Source organism: Helianthus annuus, chromosome 8, assembly GCF_002127325.2.
Source record: "Helianthus annuus cultivar XRQ/B chromosome 8, HanXRQr2.0-SUNRISE, whole genome shotgun sequence".
NCBI lineage: Eukaryota > Viridiplantae > Streptophyta > Magnoliopsida > Asterales > Asteraceae > Helianthus > Helianthus annuus.
In genome coordinates, this window is record NC_035440.2 from 1,273,585 (window position 1) to 1,295,033 (window position 21,449).

Below are 21,449 nucleotides of genomic sequence, written 5' to 3' on the forward strand. Positions count from 1 at the left end.
TGGAACGATAATCCATGCTTGAATCTTAAGTTTGAAAGATAGAGAAAAAGAAGATATGTGGGATATGTTATATATGTAAGAGATAACTTCTTAAGTTTGAAAGATAGAGAAAAAGATGATATGTGGGATATGTTATATATGTAAGAGATATAATGCAGGAAAGGAAAAGAAGATTTTAATGATGGTAGCAACCTAATTAAATCACAACAACCACACATTAATGGGAAAAACATACAATCTTTCAAAAGAAGATTTTAATGATGTGAAGATGTGAGAGTGGAAGGGAGGGAAGGTGAAGATATGAAGATGTCAGTAGGGATGGTGAAGAAATGCATTAAATGGTGAAGATATGAAGTGACAAGCCACCTTAAAAAATGCAGCTACCTTAAAAAAAATGCAGCTACCTGTCCACAACAGTAAACAAGCTATCCAAACAATAAAAAAGTTAACTACTATACCGAACAATAAAAAAATTAAGTAAACAAGCTATCCAAACAATAAAAAATTTTATTTTTATTAAATTGCTTTAATAAAAATGTGACATGTCACTTTATTTTTCTGAATTTTGCCAAATTTTCGAAATGTTTGAAAATGGCAGTTAAATGGCAGTTTTGTCCAAAAAATTGGATTAACTGCCATTGGGCAGTTACACCCCAAAAACTCTATTTTCGTATTCAACTTTTGATCACAATTCTTCTGGTTCATCAATTCACACAAACAACATACACTAGTTCAATTTCTCGAAATCAGAGTTGTATCCGATTGAATTATTCGGGTGAACCACCGAAATAATTTGATCTGAGAGTGATTACACGCCTCTCTGATCGTCCGGTTTCTGAAAATTCCCCAACAATTCATTTGCTTGAAGTCAAAATTGGAGATTCAACTTATTTAAGAAATACGGGTTCAATACATCATAGAATCAACTACATACATCTACAGAAATTAATTTAAATCGCAAAACGTATATGAATCAAATCAAGAGCTAGTAAATTTGGAAAAATTAAAAGCCAGCAAAAAGTTGATTCCGGCGAACCCATGAATACCCATTTCTCATAAAATCCAACAAAATCAGAGATGAAAGTAGCGAAGCGCCCAGGAATCGTGTGATGAAATGCACCATTTTAGTGAAATACAAGTTAAAAAACCTTGATAGCCATCGTCATAGGATAGTAGAAGGTGCCACCTCCGTCAAAAGCTGACGCTTGACGCCGCAACTCCGCAGTTGGAGCCCTAAATCATTGCTCCACATGCGGCCTGCATCATCTTCGTGATGAACTAATAGGCAGATGAAACACTCGGCGGTATGCTTTCACCAGCACAGGTTAGGTATCATTGGTCACCGACCGATGAAATCGTACCGTACCTCTCTTTCTCCTCTTCTGCTTTATACGTGTCTCCCTTCCTTTGTGCCACGAGAGGCAACAGGTGTCATAAGTATAAAGCAAGCAGCTTCTAAACCATAGATTGAAAAATTGACGGACTAGATTCTTAAATCTACTATTCATTTCCTTTGCTTATTAACAGATTTAGATAACTTGCTTTAGTTAACTTTTAAAGAAAATCAAACTACACACTTATGATTATTTATTTTTTTCATTGTCAACGTTCGATATAACTTTTATTGTAAACATAGATGTATTTATTTATTGTTTTTTTTTTTATAAAATCGTAAACTAGGGATCAACATTTTTTATTAACGGTGTCGTGTCAATATTGTATCGAACCGATACTGACGTACCGGTATTCCTTGTTATGGTTTCCGGTTGCAATATTTTTCGGAAATTTTGCACTACCGATATCGATCTCCAATCTGGTATTGTGTCGGCTTCGATATATTTGGTAACTATTGTAAACACCTTTTGCATGTGCTTACCTTGGTAGCTTCAGCGGAATATAATTAATCACTTCGACCACCCGGCAACGATAAAGGCTAGATATTTAATTTTAGTTTTTTTGTATATAACGTTTATGTTTAGGGTTCCAAACTTAAACTCTCATGCTTACAGTAGAACTCCATTGCAAATCACAATGTGAGAACATAGCCCTCTTCTATTTTGAAGAAACACTGATAAAAAAAAGTTAAGGATAAAGGCTATTATTCTTTTACACAACACAACCTTTTTTTGTCCGAAATTCACAAGGATTTAAGTAAAAATTAACGACTCTGCTGGGGATCGAACCCAGAATCTCTGGTTTCGTAGACCAGCGCCTTATCCATTGGGCCACAGAGTCATTTTTGTTAGTTAGTTTAACTCTATCCTTTTAGCTCTCGAGATTGGTGACAATCAAGACAATAAATATCACTTTCTCTCGTTAGAGAATAGGTATTCAATTATATCTCACTTACTTTGCATTTAACATAACTCTTAAGTCTTAACTCATCTCGGAGACTTCATTTATAGAAGATCTTAATCATCTACTCTCACCCTTTAATGTGGTCATACAAGAAACGCCCTCCCCTATGACGAGACTAATAAGCGTTGTTTGCTTAGCAGATTCCGTAAGGTAGTTGCGGGATCCATTGTAGCTTTAGTCATGCCATACGAGACTCAACTTTCAGATCCCTTCAAACCGCCATCTTGACCGGTTGATATAATATAAGGTTTGGCAAATGGATTTCATTATGGTTATGGTTAAAGACACAAAACTAGGTTGTCCGAATAATTCAAGGTTTGCCAAATGGATAAGCTAGCGTGATCATCACATGATAGTTTATAACAAAGGTTCTTACAATCACATGAGATCACGTGATTGTGCAACACCAAATGCCTCATTGCAAAAATTGGGGACTATAGGTGTAATTTTAGAAAATTGGAGACTAAAGATGAAAAAACGGCAAACCACAGGGACTATCCAGACAGTTTTCTCTATTGTATAAATATTAATGTGTAAAACATCTTAAAATAAATATGAGAAAAATTGTATATATCATCCCCATTTTTTTGAGAAACAAAAAGTGGGATACGGTTTCATTTATACCTAAACTTGGTATATTTATTTGTTATAGTGACGGTTATGGAGCCAAAGAGCCATTCAGAGATACCACACATGTCAAAAGACATAAATACCCCTTAACCTTGCTTCTTTTCACTTCACACCCATCAAGACCACCTCTTTTCCCTACCCATTTTGGTAATTTACCATATGCAAATGGCATAAATGATAAACCCCACGTTATACATGTCATGGGGCAGTTTTAGCGACTCATATTCTCTTCATATATTTATTTATTCCCATTTCTCCTCTTATTCAATACCATACATACCATTTAACTTTCTCTAATAGTTATGGAGTTTTGTTGCCGGAGGAATTTTCTCGTGGAAGGTGTTTTGTTGTATTTGTTGTTGAATGGAGTTGCGAATGCCAGTATAAACAAACACCCGTGTGATTTTCCGGCTATTTTCAACTTTGGAGACTCCAATTCGGATACTGGTGGCTGGTCCGCGGCCTTTGGACAGGCCGGGCCACCCCATGGAGAGTCGTATTTCCATGGTCCGGCTGGTCGGTACTGTGATGGCCGTCTAGTTATCGACTTCATAGGTATACATACTACCTTTTATTCCTTACTTTCACTTTCATTACCAAGAAAAGTAAATTTTAATAGTGTTATTGGTTAGAGTGTTGGTGTTAATATGGATTATTATTTAGCTAAACTTATCGTACTTTAGATTATTCTATAACCTTACAAATTCAAAGGGGATGTACAGTAGTATTAGTTTTTTATTTTTTTTTATTTTTTTTTTTTACATTTTGACTTTTTCTTTTTTGTCTTTATTATTTCTCTTTAAACTTTTACCCCTTAACTTTCAATGTTAACAATTTCAACCTCTTAACTTTCTACAAATTTTGTAATCAAGTTTTACGTATTTATTTTTATGTACACGTTTCTATAAATTTAAATTGATTTACGTTTAGACGTATACTTTTCCCGTTAATAAGTTGGGTCAAATATAATATATTCCTTATGCTTATTATTATGTACATTTTATGTTTGTTTATGTTTTGATGTAATTTTTTTCTATAAATGAGCCGGTTAAAATATAATATGTTTTCATGCTTATTTTTATGTACGTGTTCAAATGGTCTACGTTTTGACGAAATTTTGTTCGGAAACACGTCGAGTAAAATATAATACGTTTTCATTTAATGCTATAAATTCGAGTCACTCTACGTTTCGACACGTCACAACACGCCGTAACTATTTTCTTACGTGTTTATTTTTATGCACATATCGGTATAAATTTAAGTTGGTTTATGATTCGACGTAAATTTTCTTCAGAAATATGTGTCAAATATAATTCGTTTTCATGCTTATTTTTATGTATGTTTTCAGTTGGTCTACACTTTAACGCAAATTCCAATTAGCAAATTATGTGGATAGTGCTTTTATCCTATTAACTTTTTTGTTTCTTTCTTGATTTTTTTCTGGACTTTATTATTTTTATTTTTTAGTTTTCTTATGTTTAGTGTTTTAGTTTTACGTTTGTTTTCATTAAAGCTATATTTAAGATAACATTTACGTTTCCATTTACAATTAATTTAAAATCAATTCGTCCTGGTGTCCAATTGAAATTTATTTTTATGGTTTTTGGTCGATGTAAAACATGTGTCGATATCCTTTTGAGCATATTTCTTTCGATTGGTATACTGAACCAAAATAGATATCAACCGAAACCCCGCAGCGTAGCGCGGGTATTCCTTCTAGTTTAAATACAAATTGCTTTTATTTTATATAGCATGGTTTAAACTCTTTTGTCTAACTACTTCCAAATTAAATTAGTTTTCTAGATAAATACAAAACAATTAAAAGAAAACAAATCAAACCTTTTTGAAAAAGTTCCTAATGTGTCATACTTAACATTATTTAAATTCAATTTGCTATTTGTTTTATACTAAAAGTTGTAACTCTTTCGTCTAACTATTTCAAATTTAAATTAGTTGTCTAAACTAATAGAAAAACAATCAAAAGAAAGTAAATCAAACCTATTAAAATTTAAGAAAATCCTAACGTTTAAAAACGGGGCTCCAAAAATTGAGACATCCGTTTAAGTGGTTAAAGTATGAGTCTGCTAACTGTAACCGTCATATACAAGTTGACGTCTTTTCTTGAAATATTTCAGCACAAAGCTTGGGGTTGCCGTTCTTGAGCCCATTCCTAGACGCACTTGGTTCAAACTTCACCCACGGTGCCAATTTCGCCACGGCTGGTTCAACCATCCGACCCCTTCATCAAAGTGGAGTCAGTCCCTTTTCGCTAAATGTTCAATGGTACCAATTCAGTGACTTTCATCGTCGGGTCCAAACCATTCTCGACAAAACAGGTGTCATTTCCCGACTCTAACTCATATCAAATAACTTATATTATTATTATTAGTAGTATATATAAATGTTAAACATATTTTTTTGTAAAATTGGATGTAGATGAGGATGGAGTAGTTAAGAAAATGGCGCCAAAAGTGGAAGATTTTGCACGTGGTTTGTACACGTTTGACATTGGGCAAAATGATTTAACGGCTGGCTTGTTTCAAAACTTGACAGTTGATGAAGTTAAGGAAAGTGTTCCTGATATTGTAGGCCAGTTCAAGACCGTCATTAAGGTGTGTGTGTATCAGCAAATTTAACATTTTACAACATTTTAAAACATATATATTTTTAATAAAGTATCAATTTTATTTTCAAACTAAACAAAGTTATTTATTAATTTTTTTGACTAGTAAACATATTTTGTTTGCATATGATGTTGGTCCGAACATAGTACGTCACTTGTGTAACATAAGATCATAGCGCTTGTGCTATCCTCGTTTAGGGTTTTGTATATAAAGCTCGAGCTCGATCATTTTGTTACTTAATATTGATTTAATTATATAATTATTTTATATATGTGTGTACATATTAATTAGTTATTTTCATAATAGTTATATATTTAATATATTTGTTATATGGGCCCTTTGTTGTATAATTGTATATTCAAAATATTAGATAATTTATTATATTTATTATATAAATAAGGTGTTTGTTTAGGCTTGTGAGCCTAGTCAAACTCGCTCTTTAACTTAATGAACTCTAAATAAGATTTGGCTCAAGCTCGATAAAAGCTTTTAGCGAGCTGATCTCGAGCAAATCACGAGTGGTTTAGATATCTATACCTATTTTATCCAATTTTGATAAATATGGTTCTTCATGATCAGGAGATATATGATGATGGAGGAAGATCTTTTTGGATACACAATACGGGTCCGTTTGGATGTCTACCGTATGTGTTGGACCGTCAACTAATCACAGCTGGACAAGTGGACAAACACGGATGTGTGGGTCCATACAATGAACTCGCTCGGTATTTTAACCACCAATTAAAAGAAACCGTTGACCAATTGCGAGAGCATCTACCTAAGGCCGTGATCACCTATGTTGATGTTTACTCAGTCAAGTATGCACTCATTACCAAAGCAACCCGATATGGTAAGCGATGTAAATGTATTTTTTTTTGACCCGTTATGTGCATAAAATAGTTAGTACATTTTTTTTAAAATGCAGGGTTTGTGCATCCATTGAGAACTTGTTGTGGCCATGGAGGAAAGTACAACTACAATATGAATATAGGTTGTGGTGGTAAAGTCAAAGTCAATGGGGAAGATATCCTAGTAGGCAAAGCATGCGATGATCCAACGGTGATGATCAACTGGGATGGAGTGCACTACACCGAAGCAGCCAATAAATGGATCTTTGATCAGATTGTTAGCGGGTCATTTTCTGACCCGCCAACGCCAATAGGATTTGCTTGCCGTAAACAATATTAAGATGGAGTTTTGTTAGTTGGTTAATTAATTACTAATTAGAAGTAAAAAAAAATATTATTTTTCCCTTTCTTGTTATTTTATGTTATCAGTTTAAAACCTTACAAAAGTGAAGTTACTTAAAGTTTTGGTTATGGTTGATAATTACACTACATGATTTATCCATTCACATACTTAGCTGTGAATCTATGTTAACATCAGCTGATTTAACTTTTGTTATCAGCTGTTAAATGAGAAAGATGAAAATCCAAATTGGGCTGGGGATCCACATGGGCCATGTGGCCCAATTACAAGGCTTTGAGGTATACTCAAATACGTAAGTTTGCCATGCGTTTGGAAAAACAAACAATCTGCCGATGACAATGTCCGTGCGCGGTGCAAAAAGAAGAGCCTGCACAGATCTTTTTTAGAGAAACAAACACCCCCTATACTTTATGTTGCCGTTCTTGTTCAAATCTAGACATAAAACTGTTCCATTGTTTTGGAGTGAAGAGAGTAGTTGGTTTCTTTAGAAAAGTTTTGTAGCAAAAAACCAAGTTTTCTAGTAGTGTACCTCTCGGCCCCAACAAAGCTACGCCTCTGCTCATTGTCACTTTATTTTTAATCCGGGTGCATACAAAGCAATATTCTTTTCCCGTTATTTATATATATATATATGATATACCAATATGATTTACTCGTTATATATAAGATATACTGGTATAGTATCTTAATATCTTAAATGAGTTAAAACGATTGCAAATTTGAGGTAAGATGGTATCAAGATGTTAAAAAGATTGTTGTTAAAGAAAAAACTTTTTTTTTTCATTCTTGTTTAGTTGTTTTTAGAAAGAGTGATTCCTATTTTTTTCTAATTGTTAATTAAAATAATCTTTTCTAATATTTTCAAAAATAGTTCGGTGCTAGAATAACATAGCTATGCACTAATGTGGCTTATAAAGTTTTTTTTGCACGTGTGTTCTAAACGTATCCCCTTTCCTATGTTTTTACCTTATGTACCCATCCCCGCCTTCTAAATCAGTAACATTACCTCTCTATTTTATACGTTAAGTATACAAGGGTGTACGTTTAGTCTCACAGTTTTTTTAATAAATATTTTGAAACTAGAATGACATAAACTTACACTGTGGTGGCGTAAATCTAACATTTTGAACACGATAATTGATCAATGCTACCATTGGATTAACATATTTGTAGTGATGATAATGGGTCGGGTATTTGTCCGGTAATTACCCGTTGGGTATCGTGTATACCCATTAGTTTGTTAAAAGATATATGTTGGGATTTCTAAATACATTTTTTACTATTACAATAATTATATAATTTTATTTATACAACAATAATTCAAAATTAAAAATGAACATTACATACTGATGAAACAATGGTTAACCGGGCAGGGTTAACTCACTGGTCTCGTCAAGAAGGGTTAATCTCTTCCTCCCGAGGATCGGTGGCTGGATCGTCCGTCGATTGATCTCCTGCACAAGGAAACAAACCGTGACTCGTAACAAGGAGGATGGGGTGGGGGTGCTCCTTGTTACCACTCTCCGACGTGAGAATCAGTAGTCTGCTTGAAAAGCAAAGTATGATAGTAGTAGTAGTGAGAGAGTCGTGAAGAGATACCTCAAACCTGGTTTGGGGTCGGTATTTATAGGCGATGAGTGAAGGAGGAGGTGAACGGATAGACTGACGACATGCTGCACCTTTGCAGGTGTGTCAGGCTTGTCGGTTGTGGAGGTGAAGCCACGTCAGCCTGTCGCTTACGTAGACCTGACAGGCGGCTGCCATTGGTGCTACTTGCTCTGTGGTGTCAGTCCCACTTGCTGAGTGCACAGATGCGGTGCGGGCCGCATCGCTGTTTGCGGTAACCCTTGATGTTCCCGCGCCTCATGCTTTGATCAAGAAAAACGCGAGATGCGTTGCCAAGCCGCATCGTCGTCTGTGGTGACTGTTGCTGTTGCCTGCATCCCTTATCGTGACGAAAATGCCCATATAAAAAAGTGAACCTAGTTCCTACATTTATCATGTATTGTTATTGCACTATTTATCATGTATTAATAATGCGTGTAGTATGTCTTTTATATTATTCTATTGTCCCCAGATATCATGGTTTCAGTGGTTAAACAAATTTAAAAAAGTATGTTGGTAACGTTATCATATGCTCTTTGGTGGTTTTGGTTTAAATAGTTTAGATTTGACAAGTGATTCATTGCAATTTGTAAAAAAAAATATATATATGTATCATGCGACTTTTTATGCATAAGATACAAGATACCGATATAGGGTTGTATAAAAAAATCATATTTTTGTGATTTTCCCTTGTTTTATTATTAATCTGTTTAACGTTAACAAAAACTCTACCCAAATCAACTCGTTTACTAGTAAACGAGTTAAAATTAACAGCAGCCATTCAATGTTGTATAGTTGTATCCTTTTACGTTCATCATCATCATGCTCTTTTAACTTGCCTAAATTCGAGACCAAAAGCAGTTCCTTTTTTTGAGCAGTAACACATCAAGTACCACTTTCAAATTCCTGCAAATCATCCCCACAAAAATCATTTTTTTATAAACATTCAACGTCAAACATTTGACTGACTTGTCACATCTTCATTATTTTATATATGGATTTAGCTTATAAATAACTACATCGTGATCAACATTTTAATTTATTTTTTCAAATGCGTTTTTGTACATATATTTAAAAATAATAAATAAAATATCATCTTTCTTGCATATTGTTCAAGCATGACTTTTGAATAATCAAATAGACTATTAAGTATAACTTATATTATTATTAGTATAAAATAAAACTCTTATATTATAAAGATGAAGAACTCAAGTTTAAACACAACCTTCTTCTCCTCTAATTGTTTCTAAATTTGTACATTTCTCTACTTATTGAAATGGAACCAATCTGTAAACTACTCGTTTATGTTACGTTGTTATTACTTCCGGTGTCGATATTATCTTTGCCGGAGTGTAACTTTCCGGCAGTATTTAACTTCGGTGATTCTAACTCCGATACCGGTGCTTTAGTGGCCATGTTTGGACAAGCGGCTGCTCGGCCACCTAACGGCGAAACTTTCTTCGGTTCTCCTGCGGGCCGCGTCTGCGACGGCCGTCTTCTGATCGATTTTATAGGTACATATTCAGAATATATATACTCTATTTATTAAGAAAAAAACCCGACTGTACCCCTTGAAAATATAGTTAAACCCCTCATTTGCACACCCACGGAATAATTACTGGGTCCGCCGTTGGCTCTCAGTTCCTTCAATCGAAAAACCACCCCCCATCAGATTTGCATGCTGATTAGACATGTTGACTTTAGTCTACACTTTTGGCTGAGATGGCTAGGAAAGCATGCCGACTAACCCGCACTTTTGACCGAAAGTGTAGTCTTAGCTTGCGATGCTGGCTAAAGCTTAGCGCGTGCATTTGGAGACATGTGGTTGTAGAATACTTACATGGTTAGTATATGTTTTTTTTTTCTTTTTCTTTCTGAAAGGTGTGAATTATTCGCGAATGTCAGGAGGTCTAGCATACATTGTCTTAACTGGGTCTGCGCTTGAGAGCCCCTCGCACAATAGATCCCTAATTTAAACCCTTCAATGAGAAACTACCATCACTCAAACTCTCGAACTTGAGACGTGGAGGGAAGAACTCACTCGGGTCCATCACACTGATGGTTACATGGTTAGTACATGTGAATGTACTAATGGTGGAATCATTTTGTAGATGTTGGTGCCAATGGTGTAATTTTAAAAAAAATATGTATGGAAATGGTAAAATAGGTAAACCACAAATACTCGTGTAATTAATTTAAAAAATAGGTTAGTATCCATATTTATTGGGTTTACTTCTGAATTGGTATATAGACATTATGCCTAGTAGAGACATATATGATCGAGTGGTTTCGCTGATGGCCCGATGATACTCCAGTGATTCGTCAGTGATCCATAGTTCCCATAAAAAAACAATTTCTATGTTTTAAAACGCTAGGTCAACTTTGACTTAGTATAATGATAATTTTCCCATTTAAAAATACAGAGATTCCAAATGCTAACGTTTTTATTAGAAAAACTCGTCAAAATGTTTGAAAGGTACAGGGTAATTACTCTTTCCATTTAAAAACACAGAGATTCCAATTTCCAAATGCATGTCTTCTTTTTTTAGATACATTTTATATGTAATTTGTTTAAATTTATTTGAACGGCTAACTTGTCACCTTTCTAAATATACATCAATATCTATTATACGATCAAAACACTATCATTTAGAAATGAAGATTTTTAATATGTATGTATATTGATATCGCTTTGGTAAACATGCAAAGACGAGCCCACATTTGAATTTGGGGCACTTAGAAAAATATGAATATATTCCCTTTCTTTATCTCGCTGTATGTTTTTGAAATCACAAGTTTGAACTAGTAAAGGGCTATAGCCAAGTCTCAAATATTTTAACTAAACCGGTCAACACTTAACAAAATAATATGTATAAGGATCATAATAATAAATAACTATAAATTTGTATAAGATAATTAATAAATAAAAAAAATAAGGTGAACCCAAGCTTGGAACATTAATCACAAGCCAAACTCGAGCTTTAGAAATATAGTTTAAAAGGAACGGAACTCATGCTCTCGTGAATTAAACGATCCGAGCTCGAGCTTAGGCCAACCCGGCCTCAACTCAACTTGTTTACGCCCCTAATTAAGCTCCGTAAGTATTCGTAAAGGTAAAATCTTTAAACACCTTAGGAGAGGAAGGTCTTGGGTTCAAGTCCCACAGACGTTAGGAGTAAGAAATTTGAAGTTAAAAAAAAGTAGAGATATACAATATTTTATTGGATGATTAAGATCTAATGAATTTCGAAGACCAAGAGTAGATATATACAATATTTTAATGGATATGCATTATTAATACATTTTGTTATCTACATATTGAGTTGTTTTTCCTTTTGTTTTGCATAAACTTTATAATTTTCGCGTCTCACGTATTGACACTAAGGACATTCTAAATCAACATCCCGTCGCAACGTGTGGGTTAGCATTAATTCGTTCTTATAACAAATCGGGCATTGGGAATCTTAATCGCGTACCCAATATTATAAAATTGTGTTTGATATCCGGTCTATACCGTCAAGTAACACTTACTTGTTGCTCATTGGATTCCCAGAATATCATGTATACCCGTTGATGGTCGGTCTTAAGTGGTTAACAATTACCAGTTGAGATTCCCATATTTCAATCTTAAACTCATTTAAAAACCGACATGAAATGTCAATTTCTCAACCGAATTTCTAATAATCTATAAGTTTATGAATCAAAAGTTTATGACAAGTTTAAGACATCATCATCATACTCAGTAAATCACACCAATAGCAAAGCTAAGGTAGGGTCTGAGGAGGGTAAGATGTAGACAGCCTTACCTCTACTCCGTAGGAATAGAGAGGCTGCTTCCAGTGAGACCTCCGGCTCGATAGTAGTTTTGCATCAAGCCTTGGACATAAGGCACATAACACTCAGCAATTGAGACAACTGCCGATTAGCGCATGTACCCCCTTGTCTTTCGGCTATCAACGCCACCACATGATGCATGATTAACCATCCCCCTCTTTTAACGTTATTTTCACGAAATTAGTAAAATAACGTTAAAATTAGTGCACTTTCACTTTTGCCCCCCGAGCGCCCACACATATATACATTATATGCGCATCCCGCAAGCGGGGCGTATATGACAAGTTTAAGACCATTTATTATATTTTTTTAAGATTATAAATTACATTAATATACTTGGTTTCAATTTACAGCTGAAGGTTTAAAAGTACCTTACCTTAGTCCATTTCTGGATTCAATGGGTACAAATTTTAGCCATGGAGCCAATTTTGCAACTATCGGATCCACAATACGACGTCAAAACACTACCATTTTCCAAAGCGGTTTTAGCCCAATTTCCTTGGATATTCAGTATGCCCAGTTCTCCAATTTCTTTAAAAGAGCCCAAATAATCCGTCAAAAAGGTACTCATTCTTGACTAGTTAAAATAAATGACTTGTACATAGTGCATTAAATGTGATACAATACGACCATGGTGTAGGAGGCGTCTTTAAGGACCTGTTCCCAGAAGAGTACAAGTTTTCAAGTGCGTTGTACACATTTGATATAGGCCAAAACGATCTTACGGCGGGGTATGACCTCAATATGTCTACTGAACAAGTTAAAGCTTATGTTCCTAATGTTATATCAGAGTTTACAACTACTATTAAGGTGAGAATGTGTGGGACAACGGATTGTTTAACGGGTTAAAACATGTAACTTTTTATAAATGTGTGGGCACAAACATTTTTGTTTAGTTTATAATTCTTTTCATTAACTATTTAGTGTTTCAAATTAAATCAAACAGCAAAATATCCGGAAAGATATATTAGGTAAAGGGCTTGGGTCAAACCAGTGTTGGACCCAGGATTTTATTCCAATGGGGTCCATTTTTCCCGGCATTCAAAATTTTCATAACAAAACGTTAAAATTTTCGGGTCGGTCCTCATTCTGGTCGGGTCAGAGCGAGGTTTGAACTAGATTTAAAAAAAAAAAACAAGCTTTACAAAGATTGAACCCATGATCTCTTGTTGGTAAAGATGAGGTTTACCACTACATCAACTTTCTTTTTCTTTCTATGGCGTCCACCTAACTATATTAATGGGGTCCTTATAAAATTTAATATATCGGATCTACTAATTTTTTTAAAAACATTGGGGTCTGGGGACCCCGACCCACTCTATGTGGGTCCGCCTTTGGGTCAAAGAATGAATACTTAGTTATATGTTGGGTCTGTAGTGTCAAATATAACGAACAAAGTACACGGATAGTCCTTGTGGTTTTCCGAAATTTTGGATTTGACCCCAGCTTTTCAAACGTAAACGGACAGTCCCGGTGGTTTGTACTTTGTAATGCATTTAGTCCCCAACTTTGGCAAAAGTACATGGATGGTCCCTATAGTTTGCACTTTGTAACGCTTTTAGTCCATAACTTGGTCCTCCTGAAATCTTAAAATTTGTTGGTTGGGACCAAATGTATTACAAAATGCAAACTACAAGGACCATCTGTGTACTTTACTCAAAATATAACCCAAAGGTATCATAGACAACTCATTTTACAACTTTCTTTTAGCTAACTATTTTATTTTTTTACTTTTTATTTTACTCGTTTGGCCCGTTACAAAACCCCAACAGGCATATTCAAAACTAAATAAGTCGTAATTGTTATCTTTATTACACACTAACATTAAGTGACGCGTTCTCGAAAAACAGAACGTGTACGATCTTGGTGGTAGAGCATTTTGGATACACAACACAGGGCCGGTTGGTTGCTTGCCTTATATCATGGATACTCAGGTGATCACGGCGGCACAGGTGGATAAACATGGTTGTGCCGCCCCATTTAACGATGTTTCAAAGTATTTTAACCGGAAACTCAAGGAAGCCATAGTCCAACTCCGAAAGGATCTTCATTTGGCTGCAATCACCTATGTAGATATCTATTCAGTCAAATATTCACTCATAGCCCAATCCAAAAAGCTCGGTACGTTTATACAAATGGTACCCACTTTTGGGCCTAGTCTAGTGGGTTCCAGCCCACGCCAGTCGGGCCCAAAGTATGGGTCAAAAGTTAAAACTATATAAAAGTTTAACTCAAGTTGGTCCATTTATAAGCAAAATGAGTTTGAACTTGCAGGATTTGGTAACCCGTTTCTAGTGTGTTGTGGTCACGGTGGAAAGTACAACTTCAACAATGCAATGAGGTGCGGGAGCACGAAAATTGTGAACGGTACGGAAATCATGATTGCGAAGTCTTGTGAAGACCCGTCATCACGGATCATTTGGGACGGGATTCACTTTACTGAGGTGGCTAACAGATGGATTTATAGTCAGATTGCTGACGGGGCATACTCTGATCCACCTGTTCCATTAAATATGGCTTGCCATAGAAAGGATGATTTACGTCGATTTTATTTGTGAGTCCATTGATTAAGCCACAAAACTAAAAACTCTGGAACCAAATAAGCTAACAATATCGGGCAGTATGGTTTCGTTTTGGTGTATGTTTGCAGTTTCGGTTAAGTTCGGTTCGGTTCTAATAATTTCAATTGTGGTTTCATGTGAAATCTAGAGTGTATCAACATTGTGTTAGTATGCTAAGGCTGGGAAGAACCAGTTCATGATTTATACCAAAATATATCTTATACATCATTAAATATTCTGTTTTGAGTAAATTACAAAAATTGTCCTTTATGTATGTCACTTATTGCAAATTGTGTCCTTTGTCTTTAATAATTACAGAAAACGTACTTGATGTTTGTAAACCCTTGCAAGTTATGTCCTTTAGCCCTAACTCAGTTAATTTTTGTGGTTAAATATGACCAAATGGACCCCACATGAGGGTATTTTTGTGGTTAAATCTGACCAAATGGACCCCATATGAGAGTAAAATGACCAAAATACCCTCATGTGGGGTCCATTTGGTCAGATTTAACCACCAAAAATTAACTGAGTTAGGGGTAAAGGACATAACTTGCAAGGGTTTGTAAACATCGAGTATGTTTTCTATAATTATTGAAGATAAATGACACAGTTTGCAATAAGTGACATACATAAAGGACGATTTTTGTAATTTGCTCATTATGTTTTGAGAGAGAAAAATATCTAATACCTTTTAATTTCCACATTATATTCATAAATAAAGAGCATTAAGATTCAAATTTCCACTTAAGCACAGGTAATAAGTTGTTAATTAGTTAAAAACATGGCACTTGTGAGCTCGTGCGTCACAACGAACAAGGGAATAACAAAGGCCATGGACCGCCCAAGCAATGAGGCGTATGTAGCTTCATTGTTCGTCACCACACAATTGTGACGTGACGTCCATAGCCCTACATTGCGGATGCTCTAAGATATGTATGCCTTCAAAGTTCACCAACTCGTTTTAAGGAGTAGTACCAGAACAAACGACCTCAAAAGTGACCAGATATTCAAAGTTAAATACAAGATTACCAGTAACCGGACTTATTGGTCCTCGATAAGAAAAGCTACAGAAGCAACTATCACGAATTCACAATGATAAAAAAAATAGAGAGCTCTTAGACTACAACACCCAAGAGCAAAAATGGATAAAGTACTAATTGTAACGCAATCTAAAACTCTTAATGCACAATTGTACAAGTCAGTCAATACACAATCCCTTATCCGGGTGACCGGGTTATTGGAAAGATTTAAGGTCAAGTATCATGACTGTAATATCATCTAAACTACCTCTCTTTACAGCAAGGTTCACAAGCTCCTTGCAAGCACCCACAAGCCCATCAGCTGTCAAGCCATGGTCCTGGTTCTGATCACTGGTCTTAACCACTCGTCTAGCCATGTGTTGTGGTTCATCATTTTCGCTATTTTCTCTGTGTTTCATTCGTTTGACCCTATAAACTTTTTTCACTTTTGGAGATAGGTTTGTCATGCATCGCGTCACAACATCAATAGCTTCTTGATTTCCAACCTAAGAACACATTTGAGGTCAAACATATTTGAAATTTGGCATGGACTGGCATAATTGGACAAACCACAAGGACGAAAATGGCAGTTAACTCGGATTAAAATTATCACTTAGGCACTCTAGCAATAGAAACCAAACATGTTTGACCGCAGGTCAAACCATGACAAAGCATATACAATTAAAGTATCAAACAATGCAATCGTTAGCTTACCTCGTCCCACAATCCATCAGAAGCCAAGATTAGATACTCTAAATCATCTGTCAACGGTAAAATCTTGGTCTCGGGTTCACCCAAAACCCAATCTTTCAAATGAGCATCACCTATGCTTCTTGACACAGCTAGTACACCATGAACCCTCCAAGTCCCGCGATGAAGCTCTACATATCCGCCCTGAATCACACACAATTATTGGTTAACTTGCTAGAGACGGGTTCATGTTGAAACGAATCAATTTTTTAATGCGGGTTGCAGCGGACGAGTTTAGGATTGGTTGACCCAGTAACACCTTTTAACATTTTACAAATAACTAATGCCTCCAATATGATTACAATATACAGTATTATTACTATACTATACTGTACTGTACTGTACTGTATTGTACTATACTTTACTATACTATACTGTACTATACTGTACTATACTGTACTATACTATACTATACTATAGAATGTGGACAACTTATAACTCGGTTGATACGTTCATTGTTTAGCTATTTTTTATTCAAACCGTTTGGATAAAACACGGCTCACTTTCAACCCGTAGCTGAAAATGACACCTCTAGTGATATTCACAAACTTGATTATACCTTATCTTGTATCCGTTTACGTTCATCATCATGTGATGCTTTGTGATCCATAGTTAAAGACTCCGCCTTTCCTTTTTTGGATATAACCGCTCTGCAATCGCCTAAATTCGAGACGAAAAGCTCCTTTTCCTTAATAAGAGCAGTGACACAGCAAGCACCACTTTCTAATCCCTGCAAGTCATCACCACAAAAATCATATTTTGTACTATTAACATTCAAGGTCAACCATTTGACTTCACATATTCACCATTGATTCATTGATGTGAATTTAGTTTATAAAAAAAGTGAATTATGATTAGCATTAGTCACTGTCGTTATTGTAGACATCTAGGGGCGTTTACAGTTCGCTTTGACCCGTTTTAATGAAATTTTTGGCCCAAACCGCTAATTATGGTTTTTGAACATTTCCACCAGGGGGTCAGTGGCGAAGCTTGAGATTTCTGACCGGGGGGTCGGAAGTCACCGAACCTAAAATTATACCTTAAAAATTATAAAACCGGGGGGTCGAAAACGTATATATCTTAAAAATTCTATACGAAACGTACATACATAACACTACTGAGCGAAAAGTTCGGGGGGTCGGGCGCCCCTCCCGGCCCCTTCAAAGCTACGCCCATGCAGGGGGTCGGAAGTCACCGGACATAAAAGTATATACCTAATTTTTTTTTATAAAACTGGGGGGTCGAAAACTTATATACCTAAAAAATTCTATACGAAACGTACATACGTAACACTACTGAGCGAAAAGATCAGGGGGTCGGGCACCCCTCCCGACCCCTTCATAACTTCGCCCCTGCAGTTCGGTACGTTACCTGTAAAATACCGATTTTTAGCTTCAAGTACCGGTTTTCGGTACCGGTACCTATTTTTGGCGATTTTGGGTACCAGTACCACACTCATCCCTAATGTGAAACCGAAGCATGACCCAAACCATATACAATTCAAACCAGCCAAACCGGCCAACTTGTTTCGGTTGATTTCAACGGTTCATTGAACATCCCTACTTGCCTACTTGGAACTAAAAGATTGAAACCCTTGGAATGTGACTTTGTCAATGGGATAGATAGTAAGACCAAGTCTAGACCTTGAAAAGGTAAACAAACATGTGAACAACTCTTAACTAACTTGACCTATAATATATACAAGACCTGGTCAAAGACTTACTTATCAAACATGTTTTTAACATTGTTGTCACAATCAACAATACCAAAGAACACTATGACACATGTTCACTTATCTTGTACACAAAGAACACTAAAATTTAAGTAAAATCCAAACCTGTTTAAGAAACTCATCATCTGTTTTCATGAATGCAGCTTTAACAACTTCTTCAGTTGTTGCATTCTCGGAACATTTCTCCAACATCTCCAACACATTCGAGTGCAGATTCTTCGATACGTACTCCGCCGCCTTGCTTCCACCGTGTCCGTCATAAACCCCGAAAAATCCCTGATTTCATAGCTAAAGAATCATTAATCTTCTGATCTTCAATTACATAATAAGTAAAAGTTTCATTTAGGGACCGCTTTTCTAGTTCGGTCCGTAATGTTGTCTCGTCTTGTCTAGTTTCTTACTAGCTGGTAGACGTGAGCAATAACCGAACCATTAACCGAAACCAATGGCGGAGCTTAGTGTAAAGTGGGGGGTGCACCCGCCCCCCGAATGTTTCGGTTAGAAGTGTAAAATTTCCTATTTTTCGTCCGAAAATTTTAAAATTATATAGGATTGTCCCCCCAATTATTTTGCCTAAATATTTATACAATATATAAATTGGGTCTCATGACTTTCCACCCCCTCGAAACTTTTGGTCAAGCTCCGCCACTGACCGAAACCGAACCGAAAACCGACTAAACCGAACCGAAATTAACCGAAAGCTGGTTATTGGTTGTTTTTTTTGTACCATCGGTTAACTGAAATTAACCTAACCAAACCATTTATATTTTCATATATTTCTAGCTTTTATACCTACATTTCATGTATTTATACCTTTATTTCATATATTTATACATCCATTTCATGTATTTATACACCCATTTCATGTATTTTTACATCCATTACATGTATTATACATCTATGTATTTAAACCTCCATTATATGTTATTAACCGAACCAAACCGAAAACCGACAAATTAACCGAATTAACCAAACCGAAAACCGACAAATTAACCGAATAAACCAAACCGAACCCTTTTATAAAATTTTTCATTATAAAATAAAAAAAAGGCAAACTAATTAAATGTTACATTTGTGGGTCGCTTTTATAGGTCGGTTTGTAATGTTGTCTCGTTCTGTCTAGTTTCTTACTAACGGGTTCCTCTTTATCGAATTATATTAACCGAATTAACCGTACCTTTTCGCAATTCGACGAAGAAACGATAGTATGAGCATCTTCCATGAACGACTTCCTACCTTTAACAGAACAAACACCAACACCGAATCCACTAGAGGATACCACACCGTCGGATTTCGTGACAAAGCTTTTGGAAGTGAATTTAGCGGCTGCGGATTCGGTTACTTGAAGAATGTTTGGGATCTCAATCATGGGTGGTCGTTTTCGCTTTTTCGAAGAAGGTGTTAAGATGGAGAGAGGCTCTCCGTTGTTGGTGTCGGAGAACCGGAGGGTGCAAGGAGGCATTGGGTTGATTAAGGGTTGCCGGAGAATGTCTCCTCCGGCGATTAACAGAGAAAGTGGATGAGGGTTTGAAGAAGAATAAGAAGAAGAATAAAGAGGGGTGAGAGTTGTAACGGCTACTTTTAGGTTAGGACTATGCTAGTAACGACAATGTGGAATCTTTAATGACCATACTACCCCTTGGTGGGTTTGTGTTTTCTTTTTTTTTTTTTAATAATAATAAACACAACTATTAGCCGTTAGCCGGTAACAGTTTCAACTTAAAAAGTAACCAGTGATGGTTTCACCTTTTTCATATATTGTAAACCAATAGATCTTTAGTAACAGAATCTTAATTTCTTTTTTATCCACATTTTCTTTTTCTGTTAGTAGTTTATAATATGTGAAAATGTGGGATCACCGCTGTTATTTTGAAGTTGGGACCGATGCCGGCCAATAACTAATAATTAAGATTATTAAAATCCATTATTCCTTAAAAAACAAGAAAAAGAGAAAAAAATCTGATTCATCGCCATCATACTCAGTAAATCTCACCAATAGCATAGCTAAAATACGAGTCATTTAATGACGCCCCTCTTTAACAAGGGAGATGTGGTGTTAGGTGCGCCACCCAGCTAAGGTGGTTGGGGGCGTTACTCCACACCGAGTGACCAAAGAGACAAAACCTAAAAAAAAATTTATATATATTTAGTATTTCATATGTATGATCTTGATCTTGATCTTGATCTACATTCATCTTTTTTTTTTTAAATATTTTTCTTTATATATAAATTACTTTTTAAGTTTTATGATAAATATCTACGTACATAATTTATGTATGTTTTTGACCCAGTAGTAGAATGTATTAAGTCATCATACATAGAAAAAATATTTGTCTAACATACAGTTACAAAAAAATAGAACTTAGCCTTGCTTATAATACAAGTAAAAACATTCTTATTATACAAGCAATCAAATCCATCTACCATGCCAATATTTTTAGAATTGGACCGGACTGGATTGGATAGTCTAACCGAGAATAGTCTATACAACCAATCCCGTTAAGTAGTCTTAAACTTTTTCTCATAATTCATTTTCATTTGAGACAACTAACCGGCGCACGTCGAACGGTTGTACCGACAAAAACCAAATAAGATCAAAGTTTCTAAATTTTGTTTAGTTTTTTTTATATCATTTGCCGATAAGTTTACTACTTTAGACTACGTAATTTTTTTTGAGAAAATTACGAAAATAGTCAAGAAAAAGGTTGACTTACCAAAATAGCCACCTCATGCGTTCTTGGAGAGGGGCATCCCACATCTTATGCGCCTGCCATTCTTTTATATGGATGCGTGTATGGATGAAGTAGCAAGTACGAAAATGGGAGGCATGGGATGAGTCACGGAGGCATGGGATGAGTCACGGACGCATGGGATGAGTCACGGACGCATGGGATGAGTCACGGGCGCATGGGATGAGTCACGGACGCATGGGATGAGTCACGGACGCATGGGATGATGGGATGAGTCACGGACGCATGGGATGCCTCAAATGGACGCATGAGATGATGGGATGAGTCAAGGACGCATGAGATGAGTCACGGACGCATGGGACGCATGATGTCATTAAGACACGTGTCACTTCTACATTGGCAGATGCATGAATGAGCCCTGCAGACGCATAAGCTCT

At 35.9% G+C, this 21,449-nt stretch overlaps 3 protein-coding genes and 1 non-coding gene across 4 annotated transcripts; 2 read left to right on the forward strand and 2 right to left on the reverse strand.

Moving 5' to 3' along the window:
* Positions 1-2,162: 2,162 nt before the first annotated feature.
* Positions 2,163-2,235, reverse strand: TRNAR-ACG. The gene has a single exon. It is a non-coding gene; the product is annotated as a tRNA-Arg (tRNA).
* A 1,025-nt stretch (positions 2,236-3,260) lies between these two features.
* Positions 3,261-6,914, forward strand: LOC110870722 (GDSL esterase/lipase At3g26430). The gene is made up of 5 exons (XM_022119892.2): positions 3,261-3,543; positions 5,124-5,324; positions 5,425-5,600; positions 6,192-6,462; positions 6,538-6,914. The coding sequence occupies exons 1-5, from the start codon at positions 3,291-3,293 to the stop codon at positions 6,798-6,800; spliced, it is 1,164 nt and encodes a 387-aa protein (XP_021975584.1). The 5' UTR covers positions 3,261-3,290; the 3' UTR covers positions 6,801-6,914.
* A 2,713-nt stretch (positions 6,915-9,627) lies between these two features.
* LOC110871658 (GDSL esterase/lipase At3g26430) lies at positions 9,628-15,054 on the forward strand. Its single transcript, XM_022120375.2, has 5 exons — positions 9,628-9,940; positions 12,614-12,823; positions 12,901-13,070; positions 14,111-14,381; positions 14,535-15,054. Exons 1-5 carry the CDS (start codon positions 9,703-9,705, stop codon positions 14,816-14,818), a joined length of 1,173 nt encoding a protein of 390 aa, XP_021976067.1. The 5' UTR covers positions 9,628-9,702; the 3' UTR covers positions 14,819-15,054.
* Positions 15,055-15,898: 844 nt separating this feature from the next.
* LOC110871657 (probable protein phosphatase 2C 14) lies at positions 15,899-19,873 on the reverse strand. Its single transcript, XM_022120374.2, has 5 exons — positions 19,500-19,873; positions 18,428-18,598; positions 17,150-17,320; positions 16,555-16,734; positions 15,899-16,346 (listed from the first exon to the last, which is right to left on the reverse strand). Exons 1-5 carry the CDS (start codon positions 19,782-19,784, stop codon positions 16,056-16,058), a joined length of 1,098 nt encoding a protein of 365 aa, XP_021976066.1. The 5' UTR covers positions 19,785-19,873; the 3' UTR covers positions 15,899-16,055.
* Between the last annotated feature and the right edge of the window lie 1,576 nt (positions 19,874-21,449).